Source organism: Populus alba, chromosome 5, assembly GCF_005239225.2.
Source record: "Populus alba chromosome 5, ASM523922v2, whole genome shotgun sequence".
NCBI classification, from domain to species: domain Eukaryota; kingdom Viridiplantae; phylum Streptophyta; class Magnoliopsida; order Malpighiales; family Salicaceae; genus Populus; species Populus alba.
Window position 1 is genome coordinate 18,066,658 of NC_133288.1, and position 14,198 is coordinate 18,080,855.

A 14,198-nucleotide genomic window follows, 5' to 3' on the forward strand; every position below is an offset into this window, starting at 1 on the left:
CCGACGCCATCTATCAAATATGCACCCTTCACCACAGTTCCTGACTAACAACCATTGCCCCTCTCATCCTCAATCGTTGGCCAACATAACTTTACATTAGCCATTGACTGTAGCATATACCACTAATAAGGCAAGAAAAAGGATGGAAAAAAAGATCTTCTAGTGAGAAAAAAGAAGGAAACTGAAACTTGTTGTGTGTATCTTCTTATTTTTAGGTCTTTATTGGAAATATTGTCGACACAAGGAGGAAGAAGAGTAAAAGTTGATCCAGATCCACTTGTTGGTTTATCTTCACCAGTGATGGCTCGTGAACTTATATGCCACTAGTGGTGGGGCGCGTGGATACACATGCCACCGCTGTCCCTCCTTTTTTTAAAATCTTCCAACACAGTTTCTTTGGTTACAATAGTCTCTCCAATTAATTCCACATCTTTGGAAGGTCAATATATAATCTTAAATCATTTTGTTGCAAATTGCTAAAATTGTGAAATTTTAAGACCAAATGCTTATTATTTTGTATAATATTTGGACTGTTTAGACACTATTAATTTGGTTTGACGTGTGTTTGGATTTTGAAACAACTGTATTATTTGTGTTTAATTATGATTATTTTGTAGGTTGTGATTTCTTTTTGGACATTAAATATTGATGCATGAATCATGTTTAGGTTGATGTTATTTTATTTAAATTAGTATGTGATTTAAATGAATTTCGTGAAATGAACAAGATTTGGGTTGATTTTTTTGTTTTTTTTTGGTCTTGAGTTGATGGACAATAATTTGTCTTAAGATAATATTCCGAATAAAATAGTTTGATTTTAAAACACATTTTTTTTTGTTGCCAAACATGACCTTAGTCTAAGTGAAATAAATTTTCAAATTCTTATCTTGCCGTTAATTTTGAGTTCCGCATAATTTTTATCTACCCTTATTTAATATTTAGAATTGTAACTTATATGCGAGATGCTTTTTTCGGTATTATGTAAATCAATTTCCTTTAACAAAAAAAAAACAAAAAAATTTTTCTTTCAAAAATACAATTTTATTTTAAATTGTATATGGTCAAATCTTTTAAAAAACATTTGCATAAATAATAATAATAAAATACACGGCATAATTTAGCATCTTTAAATACAAAAACTCAAGAAAATAGTTTTATCTTTGCATGCATTTTTGGATTTAATGTATAATTTATGAAATCAATGAGAATTTGGTCTATATTTTAAAAAATTCAAAAAAATATATATTTTATTTGTTCAAATATCAAGGATTATGGACTTATATATAAGACGATTTCTGATATTAAAAGAACAATACAAAAATATGTTTTGACATTAGAACAATTAGATTTTAAGTTGATAAGATAAAGATCTTATTATCGAGAAAGAATTTTTTTAAATATTAGATAGACCAACGGTTAGAAAACACGACATACTTTAATTTATATCAAACAAACAAATAATATAGCTTTAGGTGAGTGTAGTTGGGGTGATATGTTCTCTTTGTACACAACTAGTCCATCAGTCCCTTTATCTATACTTTGATACTAATTATAATTTATAGTGATTAAATATTAGATGACGATTTCATTTTTTTTTACTAATAAGAAATAAGAATATATTATTCTTTTCACCCATCACACAAAGATCTCACTTCTCACTCTAAGAGAATGATCATCGCGACGTCAGGCACATGCAACATAATATATAATATAATAATTTTTTTTTTATTACACTTTTTATATCTTTTTTTTTTTTGGTAAATGATCAAATAGTTACATTTAATATTTTATATATGCTGGATAGCTTAAAAAAATAACAAATTAATAAGTGATTTTTCAATTTATTTTTTATTATATAAAAAAATAAATTAAATTATTTTTTAATTTATTTTGAATGACATTGTTAAATATATAAAAAATTAATTAACTTTTTATAAATATATATTTTTTAAATCACTTTTAAAAACAAATTATTTACTGAAAAACGGCGGCGTAAAAGACAAAACCTAATCTAAAACCGTTGATGAGGGGATCCAAATCTAATCTTAAAATAACGGTTCAGATCTTGCCTGTGATATGAAAACGTGTACGATACTGTAACAGTAGACTCTTTGAATCCCAGAAGGAAACAGAAGTTCCTAACCGCCCAGGGAAAAATCAGTTTACTCATTGACACAACAACACAAAATCCCATCTAAAGAACAAAATTATTTTCTCACGAAAATTCTATCCATTTTCCCATATTTTCCCGGGAAAATCTCCACTATTAGGTTTGGACCCCTAATTTCTCAATCACACGCTAACTGAGCTTTCTCTCTTATCTGACGGAACTTGGGATTTCGTTCTTGATTTTTGTGTCTGTCAACGTAGGGTTTTTATTTTTATTTTTATTAATGTGTGTGTTTTCTAGGGTTTCGGTTTTCTCGATTCTGTTATATATTGAGGCTTCAATTTGTTTTGTGTGACTCAAGAATAATCCAATTAGAAACCTAGTTCCTGTTTAGTTTTCTTGAACATTATGTTTTTCTTTTCCCTTTTCTTTATATTTGAGTTTTTTTAATCAAAAGTAATTAGTATAATATAATGGTTTTATAGGCTAACTAAGAAGATAATTCAATGAACTCAATTCATAGCACTCGATGGACCTTTTGCTGTTTGTTTTTTCTTTTCGAGCTGGTCAAGTCCACAAGCCAATCAGGGAAAGTTTGGGCATTATATCTGGGAGCTGAGTCTGTTGTAAATGTCAGCTGGCCTATCTTCAGTGCGGGCATATTTGTGCTTCTTGTTCTTGTCCTCTCAATGTACCTTATTTTTGAGCACTTAGCTGCATATAATCAGCCAGAGGTTTGTTCTCATATTTTTTCACAAGTTGTTGTTGTTATTATTAACTTTGTGCTTTCATCATGCTCTTGACAGTTGATTATTCCCTTGTTAATTTTTCCAGGCCAGTAAAATTGATAGTATGAGTTTGATTATTTAATTTCAGGAGCAAAAGTTTCTCATTGGACTCGTCCTCATGGTTCCTGTTTATTCTCTAGAATCGGTATGAAAGAAGCAACCTATCATTGTCTTCTTCTTCAATTTACAGATGGTAACTTGAATGCTTGAATGTAATGTATTTGCACTGACTATTTATTTATTGAAAACCTTATAATTTGGAAGTTGCTCCTCTGCTGTTAATCCTTGTAGTATCGGGGAGATAACTGGACAAAAGTTTAGGAAGTGTTAGCCTACTTTTCTAGCATTTCCTAAAATCTATTGGACAAGTTAAGTATGCTAAACTCTGCTTTGTCTGCACTCTATCCGAAATTCAACCCATAGAGTCGATGTACCTTATCATCCTGGGAAGGATACTATATCACCACTTACACATTCCCTAAAAGGGCAGACACACCATTTTAGCATAAACTAGTAACATCATTATTTCATTCTAATTAAACATTGGGGCTGCCTAATGCTGCTTTACTTGATCTCTTTGAGTTGTACTTGCCATTTTTTCCATTTTGAAAGGTCAAATCCTATGAGCTTGAGTTGACTAGCACTGGTTTGGTGCAAAAGATTAGCACCTTGACTTGGCATCTGTTTGATAGCAGTTACTAAAAAATGAAGCACCCATGTTGTGAAAATTTGTTAATTTTTGTTTTAGGTTTGGACGATCCATGAACTTTTTACCTATAATGTTGTCCTGGGCAGTTCTTATCTTTGTTGGATTCCAGTGCTGCATTCAACTGTGAAGCAATCCGGGACTGTTATGAAGCTTTTGCCTTGTATTGCTTTGAGAGATATCTGATAGCCTGCTTAGGTATTGCAATTTGGGATTTTACCATATTCCTCAATATCCTTGATAGCCTATATATATATATATTTGCATTCCCTTACTTTATTTTGATAAGATTTTGCTGCTTTAAGGTGGGGAAGAGAATACGATTCAATTCATGGAAAGTCAGACCTTAATCACCTCCAGCTCTCCTCTTTTGGAGGAGTCATATGCTTATGGAGTTGTAGAGCATCCTTTTCCTTTAAATTGCTTTCTGAGGGACTGGAATCTTGGTGCTGATTTCTATAATGCCGTGAAGATTGGCATTGTTCAATATGTATGTACTTGCTTTTATACTTAAAACTTTCCCTTAGTATGACTATTGCAACCTCGAGGCACTCACTGAAACATTTACTGTGCAGATGATACTGAAGTTGATCTGTGCACTTTTAGCAATGATTCTTCAAGCTTTCGGGGTTTATGGAGAAGGGAAATTTGAATGGAGATATGGGTAAGATTTTTTATTCAATGTACCAGCATTTTTAGCATCAAGCTTGCATTAATAATGTTTTGTTTTATCTTTTATCTAACCACAAATGCCGTGTACCTACATGGAGCGGGCATAAACAGTTCTTTCAATACTAATAAAATCATGTTTACTTGGTAATTTTCTGTTTATTGTGTCTATCTACTTATATGTAACATGATATTTATTAGAAAAACTAACACAGTTCATTTTCTTGATCTACTTGTGATCCGAGTGAGAATGTTTTTTTTTTGTTTTTTTTGCAGGTATCCATACTTGGCAGTTATTCTTAATTTCAGTCAGACCTGGGCCCTATATTGCCTTGTACAGTTCTATTCTGTGATTAAGGACAAGTTGGCCCCAATCAAACCACTGGCCAAGTTTCTGACATTCAAGTCAATTGTTTTCCTCACATGGTGGCAAGGTGTTGTGATCGCATTTCTAAACTCCATGGGAGCCTTTAAAGGGACTTTAGCCCAGGAGCTAAAAACACGAATACAAGACTACATTATCTGCATAGAGGTGTGATTGATTTATTACCATTTATTGATAACAGATAGATAACTCATTTATTTGTGTGGGTGCATTCACTTATATAGCTAATTTGGTTTATTAGTGAAATTGATAAGCATGAACTTGATTAGGAAGTGACATTAAAGTAGATATTAATTTAGTACCAGTCCTTTTGAATTCATTGTGGTGTCCCCTACCGTAGAACCATGTTAAACTGCATGCAAGGATTGATAAGTTTGTTGTGCTGATCAATATGACACGGCTCCACAACTACAAGTGATAAGTGTCTTTTAGGGGCACTCTCTCTATGCGAGTAATTCTGTAGGTGGAATGAGAAATCCTAATTCATTGATGAATGCTATTCTTTGCTTATATGTGGATCTGAATGAATGAAGTACCTCATCAGAGTCTGGTGTTACGCTATATGACGCCGAGTACCCTAACAACCTTTATGTGGGAGGACAAAGTAGTGATGTATTAATTATTCTTAACACAATGCTGTCTTCACATCCTATAATATTTCCGGTTGAAATATCATAGTAATTGTTCCTCTCAGTTTCTTCAAGTTCAAGGGGATGGTTCTTGTTTTCTGATATCAAATTTGTGATACAGATGGGTATTGCAGCTATTGTGCATCTTTATGTCTTCCCTGCTGTACCTTACAAGCGAGGAGAGAGATGTGTTCGTAATGTGGCTGTTATGACCGACTATGCCTCTTTAGGAACACCTCCAGATTCAAAAGAGGTTCAGGATTGTGAGAGGTCAACTAGGGTACGTCTAGGTCGGCATGATGAGAGAGAAAAGCGGTTGAATTTCCCCCAGAGTGTTCGTGATGTGGTCCTTGGTAGCGGTGAAATTGTGAGATTATTTGCTTTTTCTGTAATGATTTGAATCATTTCTTTTGTTATACAGCGCTATCATTAACCTTTAACGCCTTTTCTTGTCACCGCCACTGAATTCCTTGCTGTGCTTTCATTCTATCTTCCTATGTTGCTGACTCTTTACATATTTTCTTTCAGATTGTTGACGACATGAAGTATACAGTTTCTCATGTTGTGGAACCGGTTGAAAGGGGAATTGCAAAGATTAATAAAACCTTCCATGAGATTTCTGAAAATGTGAAACGCCAGGAGGAACGAAGGAGGAGCTCTAAGGATGACAATTATCTTGTTCCCCTGAATACATGGACGAGGGAATTTTCTGAAGCACACGACAACCTTCTTGAAGGGAGTGTCAGTGATAGTGGTTTGTCTAATGGAAAGAGACCGCCGCATCAACCCAAAGGCTCCGCATTTAGAACGAGAGCAGGGAGATAATATGAAAAGCTATACATCAGAGTAAAATTCAAATGGCATTCTGGGTTCATGAGGGCTTTTTTGACTGCATCATTGTTCTTGGTATGTCAAAATAAACATTTTACTGGCGGCCCATTTTCCCATAAATAAGGCAATATTTTGATGATGCTTTATTTCTCGGGCAAATAACTTTGGGCCAAACCTCGTGATTTCCTAACTCTGAAATGTACAAAGAACATTCTACAGAAACTACTACCATGGACTCGTTAAAATTATTGTTGCGGAGCCCCTAAAGTGCGCAAAGCTTTGGATTTTTGAAAATCTCTGTGAAAACCCAAACATATTGATAGCAATAGTGAATTACTGCGTATGATGATGGCTATTCAGTAGTTCAACAATTACATGTTTGGAATCACACAATGAGGTTCTACTCTTCGACCTTTTGCTCAGCCAAGTTCACATGAATTGTTAAAATCCAAAACAGAAGCAGATTTTCTTAGTGCCAACACTGATAATTGATAGCATGTTATACTCATGTTTTCTGTAGTGTTATAAAGCTATGATACCAATTAAAATAAAGCTATGATATTGACTGACATAAATATAAATAGTATATAAAAAAAAATACCAAATTTTATCGACTAGGATTGCCATACAAAAACTTCAATTCAATATTTTATTACTGAATATTTTTTATAAATAGTTTCTTCAAATACAAACTAAACAATCTTATTTACACAAGGCTCAAATTAAATTGGAAGAATAAAAATAAAAATAACCAAGGAAATATATAACTTATTCTAAAAATCCACTTGCATTAGTCTCCTCGGATTGAAAATAACTTGTTATTGTATTCAAATTGTTCTTGATTAAGTGGATTTTTACTGAAGACTCTAATCTCTTTTCTTTCTTTGTTTCAAATGTATAACAATTTTAAATATAAACTTCAATTGCTTCTCATTAAATTTTGCATAAAAAACATCAATCGACATTATTTCTTTTCAACTGATTTCTAGAGTAATGAATTACAAATCTCAAACTTACTTCAATAAGATATCTTGTATCTATTTAACTCTTGAACAAATCTATCTATATGATAATAATATATTTATATTCAAAATGATTAACATAACCTAAATAAACATTTTTTTTTTCGTTCAGCACCTTCATTATTATCTTCGCACTCAACCTCTAATTTATGAATAAGAACATTATTGATGATATCACTATTGTCATTATTTATACTATCATCATCAATATAACCATAATCAAAATAGACATCATAAAATAGTGGAGAATACCAATCCACAACGATCTCATTATAAATAGGATCACCAACATCTTTATAATAGTTATCCTAATTAAGAAGTTGCCTTCTCTGATCATATTTTTGAAATGAGTTTTCAAAATTAGCTATTGATTTGTGATCACTCTCCTCTAATTTTTTCTTCTTCATCTTTGTTAATCCTCGAGATAATTCTTCAACTTGCATATACAACCTTATCATTGCTAGTTATCAGGTTACTTTTGTAATTTGTCATTGCATGTCTTGTATCACCAATTTCTTAACATCATTTTCCCATAGGAGAATCTCATCATCATCTCCTAAACGAGCACATCTTGTTCCGCGACAACCTCTTCCAACCATATTATTCAAAAATACACAACAACTAATCACTAGGAATTGTTTGGTTTTGATACCAATTGATGCAGAGCTCTAATACCATCTAACACAAAGCTCTGATGCCCATTAATATAGATGAAAATAACACAAGAAAGGCAATAAACACAAATAACATGGAACTTAATTGAATAAGACCACTCAAAAAATTCAATTCAAAGTTTTATTACTAAATATTTTCTCTTCATGTATTCTCATGAAATACAAACTAAACATATTTATTTATCCTAGTCTTAAACCTAAACTAAATAAGAAAAAAACATTTCTAAAATAAATAGGAAGAATAAATATATCGTAAAAGAAAATATTTTGTTAAACTAAATAGGAAAAAAAATAACCAAGGAAACAAATTAATTCTCCAAAAACTCCTCCTACAACATGTAATTTGAGATGATATTTCTTGAAAACATTATAATATTATGATTAAGAAAAGTTACCTTGACCCTCTTATAGTTTAGTTATTTTTTCACTTTATCTCCGTAGTTTATAAGTTGATAATACTTTACATCCTCACTAACGAGTGCAAAAAAGAAATTTGATGAAGTTTTTTGAATTATTTACATGATTGCTATTATATTTTAATTAATGACTAAAGAATTATTGCATTATTAAAATTAAGAAATTGCTATAAAGTAAAAAAAACAAAAACTCCAGCCACCACTCTCACTCTTTTCTCTTTGCTAGAATCCGGCCACCCAAGCCTAACAAAATCTGGTTGAAGCTTTTCATAAGAATCAACAAAACCCAATGTTTCCATGCTATTCCAAATCTAGGTGCTAAATCAACAAAACTCAATTTTAAAAACAAGAAACCCAAATCATTATTTGATTTTCTTCTTTCTTCATTGTGAAACCCAAATATTATTATCAAGAAAAATCATTATAGATTGTGAGTTATGAGGTAATCATTATGAATTTGCCTGGTGTTTTACTTTTTTTTTTTGGTTGTTTCTTTAGTCATTGATTTTTCTTTTCTTTTCAACTTCATCAATGCTGCTTTGGATTTAGGGTTGGTAATTTGATTCAATTTGCTTTTTATGTATTAATCATGGGCTAAAAAGAATTCTGATAATGAGTTGGTTCTTGATTTCATAAAAAATAATATGATTTTAATTACACACATGCGGCGTGGCGGGATGTCGGGGTCAAGGAGTCACCATCTAATTGCTTGGTTTAGGATCACTAGGAGACCTAAGTGAACTAGTCTTATTAGAAATTCTAAGGTAAGATACTGGTTATGGCTAGGGAAGATAGTAACACCCGTAACACACTTTACTTGAGGTAAGCTGCATTGTGTGGTTTAAAGATATTGATGAATTCCTAGCTGGTGGTCTATCTATGGCTTAGAACAAAGATTTTTGCTCATTAATAAAACTAGCATTTTCAATTTATTATAATCTTGTATGCTTAGATAAATCTTTATAGGAAGAAATCCATTTAAGTTCCATAACATGGTTCACCTATCTTGAAAGACAAAAATATTTTCATCAACTCATATATTATGGTGAAAATACTTCAAATTAAAATTGATGAATATTAAAAAAAATATGAGAATTTCCAAGTCAACTCTTGATATTTAAATACTAGCTTACTTGTAAGTTCAAGATTTATATCATAATGTTGACCCTTTATTTTCAGAGAAAGAAAAAACAAAAAAAAGAAGAAGAAAACTTAGGGTTATTAAAAGATTGGTCAATCCTTAAGGAATTTTAAAAACTTGTTGTAAATTCCACAAAAAAATGCAAAGAAATACAAAATATTTTCTAAAACAATGCTAATATATATATATATATATATATATATATATATATATATATTGTAAGGATTAAGCTATATGTAACAAGCATAAATATTTTTTTTTTTAAGGTCATAATTGAAAAAAAACTCATTTTTACTTAAAACAAAAAATGTTAAAATAGATTTAGGGTGTGTTTGCCAAACACACCCTTGAGCCAAAGAAAACTTTTAGTAAAAACATTGTCAGCCAAAAAGGGTCTTAGCCTTTGACCTGATTGGGTTGACCTGAAACTTTTGGTTCGATTATAAACCGAACTAAAGTCCATTAGTTTGATTCAAAAAATAAATCAAAATCTAAACCAAAATCCATAACAAAATCAATCTTAAAAAAATAAACTCTATTTTTATTTTATCAAAAACAGATCAAAACCCAAAAAAAGCGAAAGAAGATGAAGAACATTTAATATGAACCCAATAACATAGATTTCAAATCAGACCATATATAAACAAACCAAGAACATAAACATTTTAGAAATCATGCAAGGATCAATACTCTAGCATTTATGCACTTCAATTATCACAAAAAAAATTCTAATTTTATCAAAATAGGTTTTGATTCAATACCAAAATTCTAGGATTAAAACCTACTGAAAATATGTTATTGATGCAAATAAATCCTAGATCATGGAGCTAAGGTAATGTTCTTTCTAAGAACACGAAGAACACTGCCTAGTAATCCAAAAATAGCACAGAAACCCAACACAATGTCAAGCCTTCAAAACTGACATTTTTTACTTCTAAAACATGCTTTCTTCATTCTAACAAGTTACACAATCATAACCAAACATGTTTAACTTAAAAAACTAACAAATAACATTAAAACATCAAAATTATGCAAGAGGTTTTAAATTTCAAACTTGTAAGCTTAAAACAACATACAAAAATATCAAATTTTGATTCAAAACTGACTTTTTAAACCCTTAGAACCCAAACCATGCCCAGGAACTAGTAACGGACACTAAAAAACTAGAAAAAAAAAATCAATAACCCTACTACTAGATTTCTAAATAACTATATTTCATTTAATCTAAACATCCAAACTTATTCTAAACATCCAACAACATTAACAAATAACTTCAAACAAGATCAAACAAAGAAAAAAAAATAACATTCAGTGTATTAATCAAAACCAAAGTTAAAAGAAAAATAATGCAATAAATGTTAAAAAAAACTCCATAAAACATGAAAGAACAGGTTAGAGATGTGTCTCATTGACATCATCTACCAAGATAAATGAATGATTTATACCTTCCAAGCTCAAACAATGGTTATTGCTCTTTGGTTTTTTTTTTTTTCCAAGTTTGTTACTTTCTCTTAAAGTTTAGGAAACTCTTGTGCTAAACGCTTAAACCTTCACACTTTAGAGTTCCTTTATCACTTTTTTCCTCACCTCTTTCTCTCCTTCTACTTTGATTTTATAAAGGGGTATTTATAGGGTTTTTAATGGGTTAAACATAGATTGATCAAAGCTTAACCTTATCATCAAAATGAGAGGGTTTTAGAGTACATTTCATAACCGTGAGCTTTGTACCTCTGCTAGTTTTTCAATGATGGTTTTGCAACAAACTTGATTTTTAGAGATTTTGGTGGTTTTCCAAACTTGGAGACCAAAAGGTTTGTTTCTAGCATTTTTGATCTTTAGAGAAACATGACCAGCTTTTGATAAGAACCCACTGATAAGGCTTGAATTGTGAACATATGAAGAATATTAGTTGTTCTGTAAAATGGATATCACAACCATCGATGACTGAGGAGACCACTTTCGAGGCATTGTCAGAGCAACTATGATGTCATCGTTGTTGAATACCATCTGATCTTGGTAAATGGGGTGCATACCTTTCATTTGGATTCAACCTTACTCAATTTAGAGATTTTTACTTTCACATTCATTCATTTAAAAGTGCTAACCTGATCAGCTTAGAATCTTAAAATGTAGTGATGGCTGATCAGGACGTGATGTTGTTGAGTTCGTTGAAGAAAATGAGATGGAAACGTTTGATGTGAGTAACTGATCTTTATAAAGGGGTTTTTTTTCGATTGAATGGTAGTGGTTACAATGCCATAGGTAGTTTACAATGCCATATTTATTTGCCTAAAAGTACCTACTTGATCAATCATAACTGTCAAATAAGAAGTTAAATAGTGGATGAACGATGTGTTGTCTAGGTTAAACCCTAGAAATTAAGGTTTTTAATTTGGAATTTAACAGATTTCATTTTAGTCCGTATTCTTCCAATTGCTTTTAATTGCACTTGTAATTTCCTTTAAAACTCTTAATGTCATGCAATTTCACCCCTACCAAACTCAACTATTAGCCCTAAAGGTTATTGCCATTTTCATCTTGGTCTTTGGTTTTTGATTTGTGTACTTGGACCCTTAATTGACCATTAACCATTCATTTTTCTTCAATTTGACCCTTGATTTGGTCACTTTTAACGTTCTTTTCAATTTGGTCATTGGTTTTGGATTTCTTCAATCAAGTCCTTAATTGACTATTAAACTTCAATATTTATGCAAATAAGCCCATAACTCGACAAAATTAACTCTTTAAAATTGCAAATCAACCTCTAGACTCTAATTTGTTCCAATTGAAACCTAAATTGACTTGAAATATCATTTTTTTCCATGCAATTAGGTTCTCAATAAAATTAATTAAGCCTTCAAAAATTCGCATAAAGTCCTTACCTATCTAAATTCGTATTTTTTTTACCCCAACAAAAAATATTTTCACATTGTGGTTGTTAATTTAGTCAATCTTATACATTTTGGTCCTCTAACTTTTTCACTTGATATTTTGGTTTTTCACCACCCACTTGGATAATTTTCTAGGCTTTCTTCATGTATGTATTTTGAATTTTCTTTTTTCTTTTCTTGATTTTTTTTGTAGGATCAAAAGTAGGTAACATCAATTTTATTGTTCGAGAAAGATTGAAAATGAGGGCAACCAAAAATGAAATAGAAAAAATAAGAGCTTTTGTTTTAAAAGAAAAAAAATATGTCGTTACCTTTTTGCTAAATTTTGCCTTAGGATTTTGTCAAAATTCTTTTTTGGTCCTTGGAAATTAAATGATTCGGTTTAAAACTTTATTTTTATCTTATTTTAGTTTCTAAGTTTGAGAGAAAAGAGAAAGTCACCAAAAAACGATAGAGGAGAGAGAAAGTCAAAGAATGACCACTTTTTGACAACAAAAGTAGTCATTCTTTTTGTCAACATGTTTATTTGATGGTGGAGTTTCATTTAGGTCTTTTCTTTTCTTTATCTTGCCAACAATAAGAGGTTGATTTTTCAATTTCTAATCAATTAAATGCTAATTTAAGACAAAAAATAGGTTTACTAAGGTTTATAAGGAGTTTCTTAGGGATGTTCAATTGAAAAATAGGTGAAAAAAAGTTTTATTATACCTAGAAGTTGGAAGCCTAACTTTTTGACCACATGATGTGATTGAAATATAAAACAGTATAACTTTTTAAAAGCTATATATTTATTTCAAAAGAAGAAAAAAAAATAAAGGCCCAGGCACGATGGGCTTTCCCCATGCCTATATGCATGGGCTTTTTTTTGTTTAGGCATAGGCATTGAGCCATTTAGGTCCACATGTTTGACTTTTTTATTCCATTTAATTTTTTATTGATTTTTTTTCTTTGAATTTCATTATTCAATGTTGAGTTTTTATCGATATTTTTTTTTTTCATTTTCATTCTTCAATATTTATTTGATTTTGAATTTGGTTTTATAATTTTTTTCAGTTTACTTATGTAGATTTATCACAACTTCAAGTAAATGTTCCTATAGTTTGTTGATACTTAATTTTATCAGTATCTATTTTTTATCAGATAATAAAATTTAAAATATTTTAAGAAAAAAAAAGTTACTAGACCCAATGGAGTTCATGCCTCGAATCATGAGTTTTACAAATTAACTTGGATTGATTGACTTGTTCAGATCTTCAGTCGGTTGAGTTCCATCTAGTGTCTCCTAAAAAAATAAAAAATTATCCAATCCAATAGCATACCAAACATGCGACAAGATAGTTATTTGTCTAGCTCAATAAAGTTCAGTCTAGTCCAATCAATAATATTTGATATACCAAACACCACCTAAGTCTTAAACCATGAGCCATGAACCGACGACCCAAGAATAAAAGAACATAACAAATACTACAAGATATGGAGGGTAATAATGTCATTAAAAGCAGAGAGAGCTAAATTAGGGTTTAAATGGCCGTCACTATATATACAACCATTAGCAAAGACCTCTTGGTAAGCTTTGTTAATAACAGGAAGTCCTTCCCTCTTCCTGTAGATCTCTCTCCGTCCCTCTGTATCTGTAATTTCTTACTTGGTATGCTGTGTTTAGTGAACTTGTGATATTATTTTTTGAAAGAAAGAAAGGGAGATTCGTAGGGGGGGCAGTGATGAGGATTTTGAGAAAGTCATGCACCACTCTGATATTATCTGTGCTGATAAATCTCTCATACCCATATGATTCTGAGCCCTCATCTCTTCTCTTTCCCCTTCTCTTCTCATATAATCTAATTATTGATTTATTTTGATTTTAATAATTGGTTTATCTTCTTCGGAAATGCAATAGTGATAGTTATTCCTAAAATAGGAGGATAATTAAGGATCC

General features: G+C 31.0%; 1 protein-coding gene and 1 non-coding gene across 3 annotated transcripts; both read left to right on the forward strand.

The window, feature by feature from the left end:
- The first annotated feature begins 2,101 nt into the window (after window positions 1–2,101).
- On the forward strand, window positions 2,102–6,412 carry LOC118029221 (protein LAZ1 homolog 1). Of its 2 annotated transcripts, XM_035033048.2 has the most exons (9): window positions 2,102–2,270; window positions 2,596–2,844; window positions 2,987–3,043; window positions 3,694–3,802; window positions 3,910–4,094; window positions 4,180–4,268; window positions 4,550–4,805; window positions 5,409–5,654; window positions 5,816–6,412. In XM_035033048.2, exons 2-9 carry the CDS (start codon window positions 2,617–2,619, stop codon window positions 6,110–6,112), a joined length of 1,467 nt encoding a protein of 488 aa, XP_034888939.1. In that variant the 5' UTR covers window positions 2,102–2,270; window positions 2,596–2,616; the 3' UTR covers window positions 6,113–6,412. The 2 variants fall into 2 exon arrangements, with proteins under 2 accessions (XP_034888939.1, XP_034888938.1); XM_035033047.2 differs by having other exon boundaries at window positions 2,103–2,844.
- Window positions 6,413–13,975: 7,563 nt separating this feature from the next.
- LOC118029378 (small nucleolar RNA Z221/R21b) lies at window positions 13,976–14,064 on the forward strand. Its single transcript, XR_004684162.1, has one exon. It is a non-coding gene; the product is annotated as a small nucleolar RNA Z221/R21b (small nucleolar RNA).
- Window positions 14,065–14,198: the final 134 nt, after the last annotated feature.